This window comes from Metarhizium robertsii (assembly GCF_000187425.2).
Source record: "Metarhizium robertsii ARSEF 23 chromosome Unknown MAA_Scf_6, whole genome shotgun sequence".
NCBI lineage: Eukaryota > Fungi > Ascomycota > Sordariomycetes > Hypocreales > Clavicipitaceae > Metarhizium > Metarhizium robertsii.
This window is the reverse complement of record NW_011942204.1, coordinates 2,155,798-2,168,475: the sequence shown is the minus strand read 5'-3', so window position 1 is coordinate 2,168,475 and position 12,678 is coordinate 2,155,798. Positions and strand designations below refer to the sequence as shown.

The following is a 12,678-nucleotide window of genomic DNA, read 5'->3' as shown; positions in this document are numbered from 1 at the left end:
GATGCTGGCCACTTCACTGGAGCAGCTACTTCCGCTTCACGACCAAACTTTTGATATATCGCACATTGCACAACCATAGCGAGCAATCTTTTACACCACGCAAATCCTCCATATTTACCAGACGCCCACCATGGCGGACCCGGCTCTCCACGACTGTCCCATGCAGAAGATACCCGTCGAAGTTCTCTTGCGAATCACATACCATCTTGGCACGCCAGATCTCAGTAGCGTTCGCCTGACGTGCCGGTCTATGGAACAGGCTCTCTACACAACATTTGTCAACGAATTCTTCACCCGCAAGCAGTTTATGATAGCCGAAGACAGCTTGCAGGCCCTGATAGACATATCCAAAAGTCGCCTCGCACACCACCTGCGCTTTGTCCACATTGGTCTCGACCGTTTCTCCGAGGGCATCCAGCGGCCTCTGCCAGACGACGACAAGGAGCGCAAGTTCAGAGAGAGATATGCAAACACCTTTACCTTATTGAACACTGGACACCACGTGCATATGATGGCCGAGGCCTTTCGCAACCTCCCCTATTTAGAGGGGGTCGTCATTAGGGATGCCAACTCGCACCGCCGCTCAAGGGACGGGCCCAACGCCGAGTGGCACAGCTACGGCTACACGACGGCATTTCATGACACGGGCATTAGCTTGAGTCAGGGCATGACTGGAATTTGGAACTCGGGCTTCCCGTACCAGTATTGCAGTCAGGTCTTCACCGCCCTCTTGTCTGCCTTGGGTGCGGCCAATGCCAGGATCAAGAGCATCGAGATCTTGTCCCGGAATGCCAACCACCTGCGCGACTTCGCTTTCAATCTCCCAAAATGCATGCAACCGTCCGTAGTGCCGGTGCTTCAGGGCCTGGAAAAGCTACACCTGTGCATCGACCTGTCCTGGCGCGCTCCGCAGATGGGCTTGCCTGCCATCATGGGTTCCAGCCGCTATTCCCCAGACTTGTTTATTAGAAGCTTCCTGGCCCATGCGACGAACCTCCGGAACCTGCGCATCAACGAGCATCGGACCAGCTCCGTTGGGCTGGTGAGCCTCATTGACTGGATGGTTGACGGTGGCAGTGACGGAACGGGCATTTCGATGCCCAAACTGCAGGAGCTGAGCCTCGGCACTATGAACATTGACGCCCCCAGACTCTTGAAGCTCATTTCTAAGTTTGCACCGTCGCTAGAAATCCTGGAGCTGTGGAAAGTCACAATGTTGCGACACTTGCCGTTGGATGCGCCCAGCCCCGCGCCCAAGGAGAATTTTTGGGCCCATTTCCTGAGAAAACTCATCGAGATGCCGTGCCTTGAGCTCAGGCATTTCAAGATGGGCATGCTGCAGCAACATTGGATTGAGAAGCCCGTGCCGGCACATGTCACCTTCAAAGGGAGGGGCCCAACACGCCAGTACACGGGCCCAGACTGGAGGCATTTCGTCACCGAGATTATGCCGGAGCTGGAAGTGCAGTGGCCATACGAAGCATTGGATGAAACTGACGAGGACAACGATAGTAAGTCATCAGGCCTTGTGCTGTGGACGGGGTGGTTGCGGCGTGGATGGATGGCTGACAGTGAAGTTAGTTACGGATGAAGTGCTTGAGGGTGAAAATGACCTTGATAGCGACGACGAGTGAGCCCGAGGCTAATACCGTTATAGGACTGGAATTAGGGCTGTTCGACGACGACGAAATGGAGATACCTAATCCGGCGGAATTGTTGATCCAGGAGTTGCTGGAGTCGAATGATCATGTGCATTTCACCACACACGCGCCATGGGATATGCTCAGTTAGGATACGCGGCGGGGAGGTGGACATGGGGACAGAGTTTGACGATATAGCCAACGCAGAGTGCATGCATTCATAGTGCAATATATTTATACGATTGTGCTAATAGTGCCTACTGAAGATGGGCTCATGTACGTGACTTGCAGGATTACAGCCCAATGCTTCCCCCGTAATTTGCCTGGCACTGCTGTGTGTTTTACCGTCTAAATATAATTAAATATATTAGCATATTTGTAAATAATAAGGTGATAAGTGAACATAGCAAAAAAAAGTAAGCCCGTGGAGCAATTCACGTTGCAACGCCGGCGACGTCCGGAAATTGGAATAGTCGGCTGATTATGCCACGACATGCGACGACACAGCCAATTGACTGCGCTGTCTATAAAATGAGAGACTTCGTCGTCGGAAGACAGGCAGCATCTCCACTTTCCGCAGGCGCCAAGCAGCCAGACGAAGCAAGACGATGAGTTGTAGCCACGTGATGTCGTGTATGATTCGTGTCTGGATGTCATGAGAATCTAGGTTGGTGGCATGGCCGGCATCTGGTGTCTCGCGTCTGTGGTCTGTGGGAGTCGGTGACGAAATTGACCCGCTGGTGCCTGGAGCTGGGACCGGGATGGAGACGCTGGAAGACGCCTCACGGAGCGGCGGCGGGGCCTCGCAGCCTAGTGAGCCGTTAGTTCGCTGGCGAGTGGGCTCTCGCACGCGGCTGAGGAATGGTTGAAAGTCGAGTGACATGGAGAAAAAGGATTAATGTTTGGTCCCTGATGTGGCACGGGCTTGAAGTTGCTGGCGGCGCTTGCCTAATCAGTGCTCTGCTCAACTGGTCACAGCACTAGTCTGATCGTCTCCAGTGGACTTGCGTGCCTGCATGTGGCCTTGACGGCTGCTGGCCAGCTGGCGAAATAATAAAAACGGCCACATCCCGATGCTGTGCTCGTCCAACGCTTTCGTCTGTCGACCACTCCATCCCTTCACCATTCTTTCACTCTCTCCAATTGGCCTATTCCATCGTCCTTTTTGCCTCATAAATGGTCAATCCCTACTCACGATGCCTGCAACGCGAGGTCGCCGGACAGCTGCAGCCACAGCCGTACCAGCAAATCCCCTCCAGGCCCATCGCCTCGCTTTCTCTGGCAAGTTTCCTGGATTCTCCCATAGGGACCTCAACACCCTGTTCACTTCTCTTGGCGCATCTGTGACTCCCTCGGTGAACGGACGCAACACGCATCTCGTCTGTGACGAAAAGGACTTCCTCAAGAAGGCTCCGAAAGTCAGAGATGCCGAAGCCGCTGGCGTTTCGTTGGTCAAGCCCGAGTGGGTGGCTGAAGTGGCCAAGCTGAGGACAAACGTGGACCCAAGCAACTATCTCTGGCCAGAAGAGCAACACGATCAGGGGGATCACGAAACCCCGGGTGATTGCAGTGTAGATGGACGTAGCAAGAAGCGCCCTATCGCTGTGGCCAAGTCCAATAGCAGTGACCGAGATGCGGGAGCAGATGATGGGCACGTCGCCAAAAAGCCTCGAGGCAAGGCTGCTCAAGTAAAGGATGAAGCAGAAGAAGAAAGAGAAGAAGTAGTAGACCAAGGAGATTCAGTCAAGGAGGAAACCATTGAAACGAAACTCAAGGAGCTATCCAAAGGTCAATTTTTGAAGAAGAAGGACATTGTTATTCCGGTTGATGAGCGTTGTCCCCTTCAGGCCTATGCCGTATATATTGAGCCGCGGAGCGGCATGATATACGACGCCTCTCTAAACCAATCCAGCACTTCAAATAATCACAACAAGTTTTATCGCTTGCAAGTAAGCCGCCCGGTTTTCCCCTTCGCTACTTTCCACTACCATTTTTCTCAAAGCAAAATATTGACTCCCACAGATCTTGTTTCAAGGCTCGATCTACAAAACTTGGACTCGATGGGGCCGCGTTGGCGAGATGGGACAGAATGCCATTCTCGGGGACGGCTCCCTCGATGATGCTAAGAAGCACTTTGAGAAGAAGTTTAAAGATAAGTCTGGTCTTGCCTGGAAGGACCGCACCAAGGACCCAAAACCCAACAAGTACGCCTTTGTGGAGAGAAGCTACGACGATGAGTCCGAAGACGGCGAGCAAGACACAGCTCCCGACGCCAAGAAGGAAAATGAACAAGATTACAAACCTCCCGAATGCACACTTCCCGCACAAGTCCGCGAGGTCATGGAGCTTATCTTCAACCAAAACTACTTCGACGCAACTATGTCCTCTCTTAACTATGACGCCAACAAGCTGCCTCTCGGGAAGCTCAGCAAAGCTACCATATTGAGAGGCTTCCAACAACTCAAGGACCTTGCTTCTCTGATGGACGATCCTGCCCTGGCCACCTCACAGTGGGACATGACTGTCGCATCAGCAACAGAGCACCTCTCTAATACATACTACTCTCTCATCCCGCACGCCTTTGGTCGTAATCGCCCGCCCATCATCAACAATGAAGCTCTCCTTAAGAAGGAAATTGAGCTCCTCGAAAGTCTTTCCGACATGAAGGACGCGTCCAACATCATGAAAATTGATCGCTCAAAGGCTCGGACAGTCCATCCTATGGACAGCCACTTTCAAGGGCTGGGCATGCGTGAAATGACGCCCTTAGACCACTCATCGTCCGAGTTCGACTACCTTCACAGATACCTCGACGGATCCAAGGGCTCAACCCATGGAATCAACTACAAGGTCCGCAACATTTTCCGTATCCGGCGTGCTGGCGAGTACGAACGCTTCAACGACTCGGTATTCACCAAAATCCCATCCGACAGGCGCCTTCTCTGGCACGGTTCACGATGCACCAATTTCGGCGGTATTCTGAGCCAGGGACTCCGAATCGCACCCCCAGAGGCTCCTGTGTCGGGATACATGTTTGGAAAGGGTATTTACCTAGCAGACATGTCAACCAAGTCTGCCAACTACTGCTGCTCCTATATTTCCAATAGCCACGCACTTTTGCTCCTCTGCGAGGCTGAACTAGGCGACCCGCTTCAGAAACTCACTGATGCATCGTACAGCGCCGGTGAGGATGCCCAGAAGGGTGGCATGTACAGTACTTGGGGAATGGGCAGTACCGGTCCCAGTAGTTGGATAGACGCGGGAGCGGTCCACCATTCCCTGGAGGGTATTAAAATGGTATGTTGATTCTCTCCGTTGCTGCCGCTTCACCAGCTTGACCGCCTGCTGCTCTCTTCTGGACACCCTTTTCTATGCGCCGAATCACGCTAATGTGAACAGCCCGACACAAAAGTAGCCCCCGGCCCAACCAACGTCGATGGCGCATATCTCGCCTACAATGAATATATCTGCTACGACGTGGCGCAAGTCAAGCTCCGCTATTTGTTCCACGTGGAGATGTGACTTACCATGGGGATGTACGATAGTTTATAAACCAGCGAAATTTAACCCTTGTCAAGGCGGACTTGCGGAGTTGGGAGGTTTTGTTATATAGTATTTTTAAATTTTCCCCTCGGATGAGACTAAACAAGCTCCCTTGACATGATTTGCTCCTCATGGCTACAAATATATCAACTACACTCATACATAAACGCCGTAATGCAAAAGCGGGTGTTACTTGTATAAACACGTCTGGCTCGCCTCCGCCGGGTATCACACGTTATTTCATCGTCGTACCGCCATTAAAAAACATTGCACATGCCTAGATCCCTATACGAGCTCACACACCCACGCCGCTGCTCAGAAAATCGGGCCACTGCAAATCACTGCTCCAGTTCCAAGGGCTCAACTCGACGCCCATGGCGTGAGCTAGTCCGTTGTCTTGGTCGAAAAGTTCCAGCGCTCCCTCGTAAGCACTGTTTAGTTCGCCTGCACCAATATCGGACTTATTGGAAGCGTTTGTCAAATCCATTGGCTCTGGCTCTGCGTGGACTTGTACAGCTGCTGCCATGCTGGGGAATGATGGCGCGGTAGTCCAAGCATTTGGGGTGGCCAGTTCCTGGGCGGACAGCGACGTCTGCATTGGCATGGCGGTGGCTGCTGTTACGGGCGTAGTGATGAAGGGTTCCGGAGGGTGCGAGTTGGTGCGACATGCCACTGTCTGCGTCGTCGATATCACGCTTGGTTCCTCCGTCACCTCGATATTTCGAAGGACGGGATGTCTGGATGGGGCATCGGTGCCAGCGCTGTTGGTCCGGTTGGAGTCGACCATGGTGTCTTGGGGAGAGGAGACTTCCGACCCAAGACCCTGGCTGATCAGTCGTTCCAGGTCAGATCGAATGGCCCCTGCCGCCGGACCCATGCAGCACTGCTTGATGGTATGCAGACAAACTTTGGCCTTTTCCGTCACCACCTCGACCGTCAACCCCAACTTGTGGGCACCGCCGTGGAACGCATATTTTAGCATGCGAGCACACTGATAGGCGCAGAGGGCCAAATCTAGGTCTGCCACAGGCCTGGCCCCGAGTTTATGCATGGAAGAAAATATGCTGGCCATGGCCAGGGAGTGATCTACGCACTGGCGTTGGCAGTGAGCGAGAAACGATGGGTCCAACTTTTGCAATGTGGCCTCGGGCAGGGCTTCCCTGAATCCAGCCATGGTCATGCGATATAGGTCACAATGGCATTGATGCCACCAGACGTGGATCATGACAAAAACACAAATCCTGGGAGAGTATGCTCGCAGCCGGAGAGAGCTTTCGGAGAATTGAAACGAAGACGGGAGTCGGCCGGCAAAGTCGTCTAGTTGTTTGTGCAATGCTAGGACGGGATCTTGCAGACTTGACGTATCGGTGATGGTGCGGCCCACGAGAACATCTTTGGTGAACTCGATAATCTTCTGGCGCAGATGGAGGATGCGGATATGGAGTGCCAGACTCCCAACGTCTTCCGGGGGCGGTATGTCAGGGCCGTTGCTTGCAGGGTCAAGCATTTCGGCGGCTTGTGGCAGATCGAATTCGAAATTTCGTTCGTTGCAAGGCAAGCTGACAAAGATTCTGTCCGCTCGCCACAACGCAAAATCCCGGTACCCCGCCGAAATACCAGTGTCGATGCAGTATAGTGACCACATCAACCGTCTTCGAGACTCCTGGGCCAAGAAGCACAGATTGGGGCTGGCGTGGTTCAGGCGTAGTGCTGCAGCGAAACGAGACGCCATGCTCAGGAGCATAAAGGCGCTAGGGTATTTGTTGGACAGTATTCTGTGCTTGATCATGAAGACTAGGGCCTGGACTTTGAATGTCGACGGTCGTGAGTAATCGGAAAAGATGAGGTGTTCCGCGCGATCAATGCAACGGTCACCGTACTCACGCACGCCAGCGCCCATATCCGTCAAACACGATGTGATGCCGATGAGGGCTAACAAGAGTGCTTTGTCGACTTTGCCAGAGTTGTATTGCTCCATGAGTGATGCGCGATGCAAGAATGAGTACATGGGGATATGGTGAACATGGCGGAAGAATTGGTCAAAGGTGCGACTAGTCAGAGAATCAAAAGACTCGTCGATGCTGGGACTACCATCATGTTAGCCGAGACATGCCCTATTATCCCATACGCTTATAAAAAAGGACACATACATTTCGTGGTTAAAGGTACTTGGCGTGTTTGCCGGATCAGTGACGGGTGTGTCGCTATCATCATGTTTGTCTTGATCCCGATCCTTTGTCCTGTCCTTGTCATCACCATCGTGACTACGAGGGCTCCGAACCTCGCCGTAGCCGCCTCTACCCGTGCCCTTGGCTCTTTTCCCAGGGCGGTAGACGCATTCGATACCCTGGGAGCGACATCGGTCGCAAGCGGGCATGTGGCCGGAACATCGGGCCTTGCGACTATGGCAACTCAGACATGCCTGCTTGACTCTGCGACGCGGCAAGGCCAGGGACCAGTTATCGGCATCAGAGTCGTCATAGGAGCAAGGGAACCCGAGCCTTTGGCAGTTGGAACAGACTGGGCGAAGGCCGTTACAACGGACTTTGCGAAAGCGACAAGTTGAGCATGTCGTCGAAGACTTCTTGGGCCGCTGACCGGGCGAGAAGGCACCGTGAGATTCCGACTTGGAGTGGGATTGTGTGTGATCCGGAGCCGGGGAAGCCGACTGCGGTTGGGACTGGGACTGATGGGGCTCAAAGGGTATTGCAGATGTTGTGGGCGTGGAGGTTGAGGTGTCTCGGTCCAGTTCCATGACTGGCGAGGCAAACCCGTTGGCGGACATGTGGGATGCAGCAGGAGAAGGTGATGGAGGGCGACGACCCGAAGCGGGCGCCGGATCCTGAGAGAAATGCAGCGTCACAAGACGGCCCCAAGGGAGAGGCCAGAGTGAACAAGTGGCGAGCGGATTGGCAAACACCAAGCATGGAGAGCAGGCAAGCGAGGGGCCGAAGCGACAGGCGAAGGCGAGGACGATGAGGCCGGAGATGTTTCGGGCGCGTTGGTGTTGGGTTTGGCTTGAGCAGACTCGGGTGTGCCGTCGAGAAACATGAGAGAACGAAGGCGGTTTGAGATGATCCAGGCAGGCGGCAGGAAGAGCACAGAAAAGCAACTACATTGAGCGAGCAGGTAAATTTGAATCGGCGACTGGTTGTGAGGGCAAGACGAGAATCCAAGCGGGCAGAAACCGGACCACTTGGCTGCGGTGACTGGCACTGACTACTCAGTGGAGTGGGGACCTCGATGCTCCGACCTCCATGTCTGGACTCTGCAACTCCTGCGCGCTAGGCCGCCGTTGACAGGAAGGGGCAGGGCAATTTGTGGAGCCGGGTGGCGCCTTTGGACCAATCGATTGATGCCCTGGAGCTGGTGGCAAGTGGCTCCTTCCCACGATCGGCGCACATCAATGACTACGGTGAAGGCAGCGTGGCTCTGTGAGTGAGCAGGGCAGACGCCGATGGCCCGAAGCACGCCAGCGGTGATGAGGACGCAGGCGCAGCCGCCCGTCACGGGTTGAGCAATGTCTTGCGCCGTCATCAATGCGTCCCTCTCACGGCCATGGTTCCGGATGCCTTTCGACACGCCTGCGCCGAGGCGTCTCGTGGCACAAGCAGCGAATTGAATTTTCCCCTTCCCTTCGCCGATCAAAAGTGTCCGACGGCAACACGGCGGCCCGCCACGCGGTGGCCAGCCACTCATTGCGACGCCATTCATATGTAGCAGACGCCGACGGCCCGCTCCCCTCGAGTCCCCCCGCCCGGAAAAGCAGTCCAAAACTCATGGGTCGGTGTTTGCTTGCCCTTGCCCATGCGGCGTGGCCACAACCCGTCAAGGTCCGTCTCTGCGTCCAAATCCGCCCAAAAAAAAAATAAGCTTGAATCTGGACTGTCTTACCATGCCACCGACAAAGGGCCTTCTTTGCATCTTCTAGACGTCTTGTATCCCAGCAAGCCACGCTGTGACCTCCTTCACCTCGGATCCCGGGCCGTTGAGCCCCATGGGCAACCCCGCATTCCTGCCGCCAAACTGCCCGCTTTGGGGCCATTTCGTGCTCGACTTCCGACTCCCGATCCGAGAACCGCTATAGTATTAAGCTGACGCCATGGCCGCAGTGTTTCTGCCTTGTTCCTTCTTCTTTGCTTTCGCCCGCCATGTCCCTTCGCGTCTTCCTCGTGGAGTCCCTCGGATTCCCGAGAAGCCACCATGCCATTTTCGTCGAGACTTCACGCGGCGGTGGCGGCTACATATTCCACGTTACTGGCAATATCCAACAGGGGATGAGATACGAAATGAAGGCCACCGATGCCGCGCCAGACACTGACCCTTCTTACCACGGACAGACGAGGCTGGGATGGAGTTCCGCCAACGACATGGCGCGCATCGATGCGATTTGCAGGTCTAATCCCGCCCCCGAGAAGCAATTTGAGGGTGCTCGGAAAATCACGGCGTATCCGGTTCGGCGCTGTCAGGAATGGACGGCAGAGACTATTGGGTTGCTGAGGGAGCGAGGCGTGGTTGTGGATGATGGTGATGCGGCTGCTTGACGCTGACCATGTTGCCAAATAGCCCAATTCCGGGACGTAACGGATACGGTACTTGATCCATCACCTACAATCGTCGTCGCGGGGTTTGCATTGGTGAAACTGCTCGGCTGTACCGCCTTGTCTCATAGGACATTGATTCGGCATAGGGACACGGCAGACGTCTCTATATTCTCCTTTCCATGATGGCAAGAAATAAGATGAGTTGACCTTGGATCAGTGGGACAATGGCTCTGGGGCAAGCCATCATAGGCGATCTGGTCTTGTAGCGTATTTGATGCTATAGAAGATTCTCTCAGGTCCTAGCACCCAACAAGTCTGACACTACAGTGCTCTTGTTGATTGCTACTTGCATCACCTGCCTCATTCTAGCTTTGGCAGGGACGTAGATTCCGGTTTCTGTACGAGCTACATCGTACATGGTACCAATGCCGTGGTAGACTCTTGGTGGAAACATGCTGTCGTGTGATGTCGTAAGTCACCAATGCGATATCCGTCCTGTTGTTATCATGATGCTCTGCCTACCCTTGGTTCCGAGGCAACTCGATATTGACCCAAGTACTTCGGCCTCACCTTTATGTTGCACAAGGTGGGGAGAAGTATGTGACGTCGTAGCCGTCGTGGAGATGCACGCATCTTCCCGTCGAATTTAGATAACCTTAAATTTAAGACTCCCAGTCGTCGCATTAAAACCACGATTGTATTTGAAGATGCCCATTGGAAGCTTAGCAGGGTCATAATCCCCCATAGCCAACAAACAATCCATTGCGAACCATCTGTTCGAATTGCTTGATAGTTTACGGCTTACGTGTCAAGGCTCATGATCAGGCCAAAATAGTACGGTGCTGTATTCCAAATTCTAAGCTTCCTAGCCGCAATATCCAGCAATAAACAACAAGCGCCTAAAATGATTATCAATCTCCCCTCTGGTCGCAACGACTATCCTGCCTCGGTAGCCGCTGTCATAACATCAGCAATACAACTTGCATTTCCACCCACGCTCGCAAGGCACACCCGGTGCATAGACACGTAGGCTTCCGCAGATGAGGGCTGCACAAGAGGTTACTTTGCAACGCCTTCGGTCTAGATGAGTTCCCCGTGACCCAGCAGATTCCCAAACCAGTTCTTGATAGCCGCCACCATGTGTGTGACGGCGTGCTGCAGCCACAGCCAACATGCCGCCACCAGCTGAACCAAGTGCTCCACGAGCCAATATATTCCGTAGCCTGCCGCAAGGATAATCACCAGCGCCCAAAAGAACGCAAAGACCTTGATCCAGTCTATCGACAGTCGTCGTGAGTACCCTGCGTGAGTAACCCGTCCCCAGATTCGCCTTGTAAGAGCTGGCCGTGGAGGATTCGCAGACTGGGGAGACGGCAACAGAGGTGCTCGCTCATTGTACCGTGCCTGACGCGTGACGCTCGTCTGAGAATATGAAAAAGACGTCGGCAGGCGGCCCGGCGATTGTATCCCGCCGTAAACGGGCCGGTCCGGGATATCATACCGCGACCTCTGAGGCCGTGGAGGATTCGCAGGCTGGGGAGACGGCAACAGAGGTGCTCGCTCATTGTACCGTGCCTGACGCGTGACACTCGTCTGGGAATACGAAAACGATGTCGGCAGGCGGCCCGGCGATTTTATCCCGCCGTAAACGGGCCGGTCCGGGATATCGTACCGCGACCTCTGAGGCCTTGTTGCAGTCTGCGAGGGAGGCAGCACCAATGTCCAGCCGTATTCAGCAATTCCACGAGGCAACTGACCGGGAACCGGATACTGAGCATGCAAGATGAGCTGACGGTACGAACTATCCGCGAGATATGGCGTCCGAAGCCGGTGCGATACATAGGGCCGCAGTGCCTTGAATTTAGCTCTGAGAACCTTGCCGATGTTCACATACGAGTCCTTTATCAGCCTGTCCTCGGCCTCGCACAGCTCGAGCAGTATCTTGTTGTCGGGATGAGGAGCACTCGGCTTGATAGGCAGGTAACGGCCCCTGGCTTTCGTCTCGGTAGGAAACTTGTCCACGAGGCTGGTCCCTCCAAACGAAGTCAACTATTCGGTGGCGACGGGTTAGCAAAACGGCCCCCTTCTGGCACGGGGATGAAGCGCTACTTGCCGGGAAAAAGTCCACCTCGCCGGCACTCAGCATGGGCGACAGGACAACGACGGGGTGGTTGTAGACGCCGGGCTCGAAGCCCAAGTCCATCGTGTCCCTTGTCGGCAGCCACATGATGCGTCCTGTCAGCCGGGGACAAGACGGACTGGCCGTGGCAGGGTGCCTCTGGGGAGTGTGAGGACCGAGCATGATGAACGCGTCTTACACCAAACATGTATGTTTGCTGCTGGGTTATACAGCCGAATCCAAACATGGTGTACGAAGTAGCAGCTGAGGCGTTTGCCGTTTATTCATTGCGACCCCGCTTTGTGATTGCCAACGGCTTGCATGATTGTGTAACCGTGATTCCATATCGGCGGTGATGTCATTGGATAGAGTGCCGCGCTGATGCCTAACTGCCGTGTCTCAGTTTGATTACACTCGCTCTACCTGGGACATGACGCTTTGGAAACAGCTCGGGCCGTACTTGATTGCGTTGCGCGTACCGATGTGATACTATAGATGCTCGACTGGTTTCCATGTACCGATATAGTGTGGGTGACTTTGATCATACCCGACAGCAAAGAAAAGCCGACTTGATAGATGATGCTGGACAAGAGGAAGAACTTGTTGTCATTTTCTGATGTTCCAACCTTGCAGCCTTTCGGCCTGGAACTCGGTGAATTATACACATCTCACCTTCGGGGCGGCCAAAGCGCGTTCGTGGTTTCGGTGTTGGCCGTTTGAATGTGTGAGGGAGTGATTTGTCGCTTAGTAGTTTGCAACTTTTTTTTCAAGCAGACACCACCACATATACGGCAGCAGTGGAAAAGCCCCGAATAAGATATGTAGCAGTCTA

General features: G+C 54.1%; 5 protein-coding genes across 5 annotated transcripts; 3 read left to right on the top strand and 2 right to left on the bottom strand.

The window, feature by feature from the left end:
* Window positions 1-130: 130 nt before the first annotated feature.
* MAA_06189 (F-box domain-containing protein) lies at window positions 131-1,791 on the top strand (the record flags this gene model as incomplete). The annotated part of the gene is made up of 3 exons (XM_007824187.2): window positions 131-1,511; window positions 1,582-1,602; window positions 1,658-1,791. The coding sequence occupies 3 exons, from the start codon at window positions 131-133 to the stop codon at window positions 1,789-1,791; spliced, it is 1,536 nt and encodes a 511-aa protein (XP_007822378.2).
* Window positions 1,792-2,836: 1,045 nt separating this feature from the next.
* Window positions 2,837-5,162, top strand: MAA_06190 (polymerase 2 ADP-ribosyltransferase 2; the record flags this gene model as incomplete). The annotated part of the gene is made up of 3 exons (XM_007824188.1): window positions 2,837-3,589; window positions 3,663-4,937; window positions 5,040-5,162. The coding sequence occupies 3 exons, from the start codon at window positions 2,837-2,839 to the stop codon at window positions 5,160-5,162; spliced, it is 2,151 nt and encodes a 716-aa protein (XP_007822379.1).
* Window positions 5,163-5,478: 316 nt separating this feature from the next.
* Window positions 5,479-8,882, bottom strand: MAA_06191 (Fungal transcriptional regulatory protein; the record flags this gene model as incomplete). Its single annotated transcript, XM_007824189.1, has 3 exons — window positions 5,479-7,270; window positions 7,334-8,295; window positions 8,586-8,882. 3 exons carry the CDS (start codon window positions 8,880-8,882, stop codon window positions 5,479-5,481), a joined length of 3,051 nt encoding a protein of 1,016 aa, XP_007822380.1.
* Window positions 8,883-9,334: 452 nt separating this feature from the next.
* MAA_06192 (uncharacterized protein) lies at window positions 9,335-9,727 on the top strand (the record flags this gene model as incomplete). Its single annotated transcript, XM_007824190.1, has 1 exon — window positions 9,335-9,727. One exon carries the CDS (start codon window positions 9,335-9,337, stop codon window positions 9,725-9,727), a length of 393 nt encoding a protein of 130 aa, XP_007822381.1.
* Window positions 9,728-10,807: 1,080 nt separating this feature from the next.
* MAA_06193 (uncharacterized protein) lies at window positions 10,808-12,029 on the bottom strand (the record flags this gene model as incomplete). The annotated part of the gene is made up of 2 exons (XM_007824191.1): window positions 10,808-11,776; window positions 11,856-12,029. The coding sequence occupies 2 exons, from the start codon at window positions 12,027-12,029 to the stop codon at window positions 10,808-10,810; spliced, it is 1,143 nt and encodes a 380-aa protein (XP_007822382.1).
* Between the last annotated feature and the right edge of the window lie 649 nt (window positions 12,030-12,678).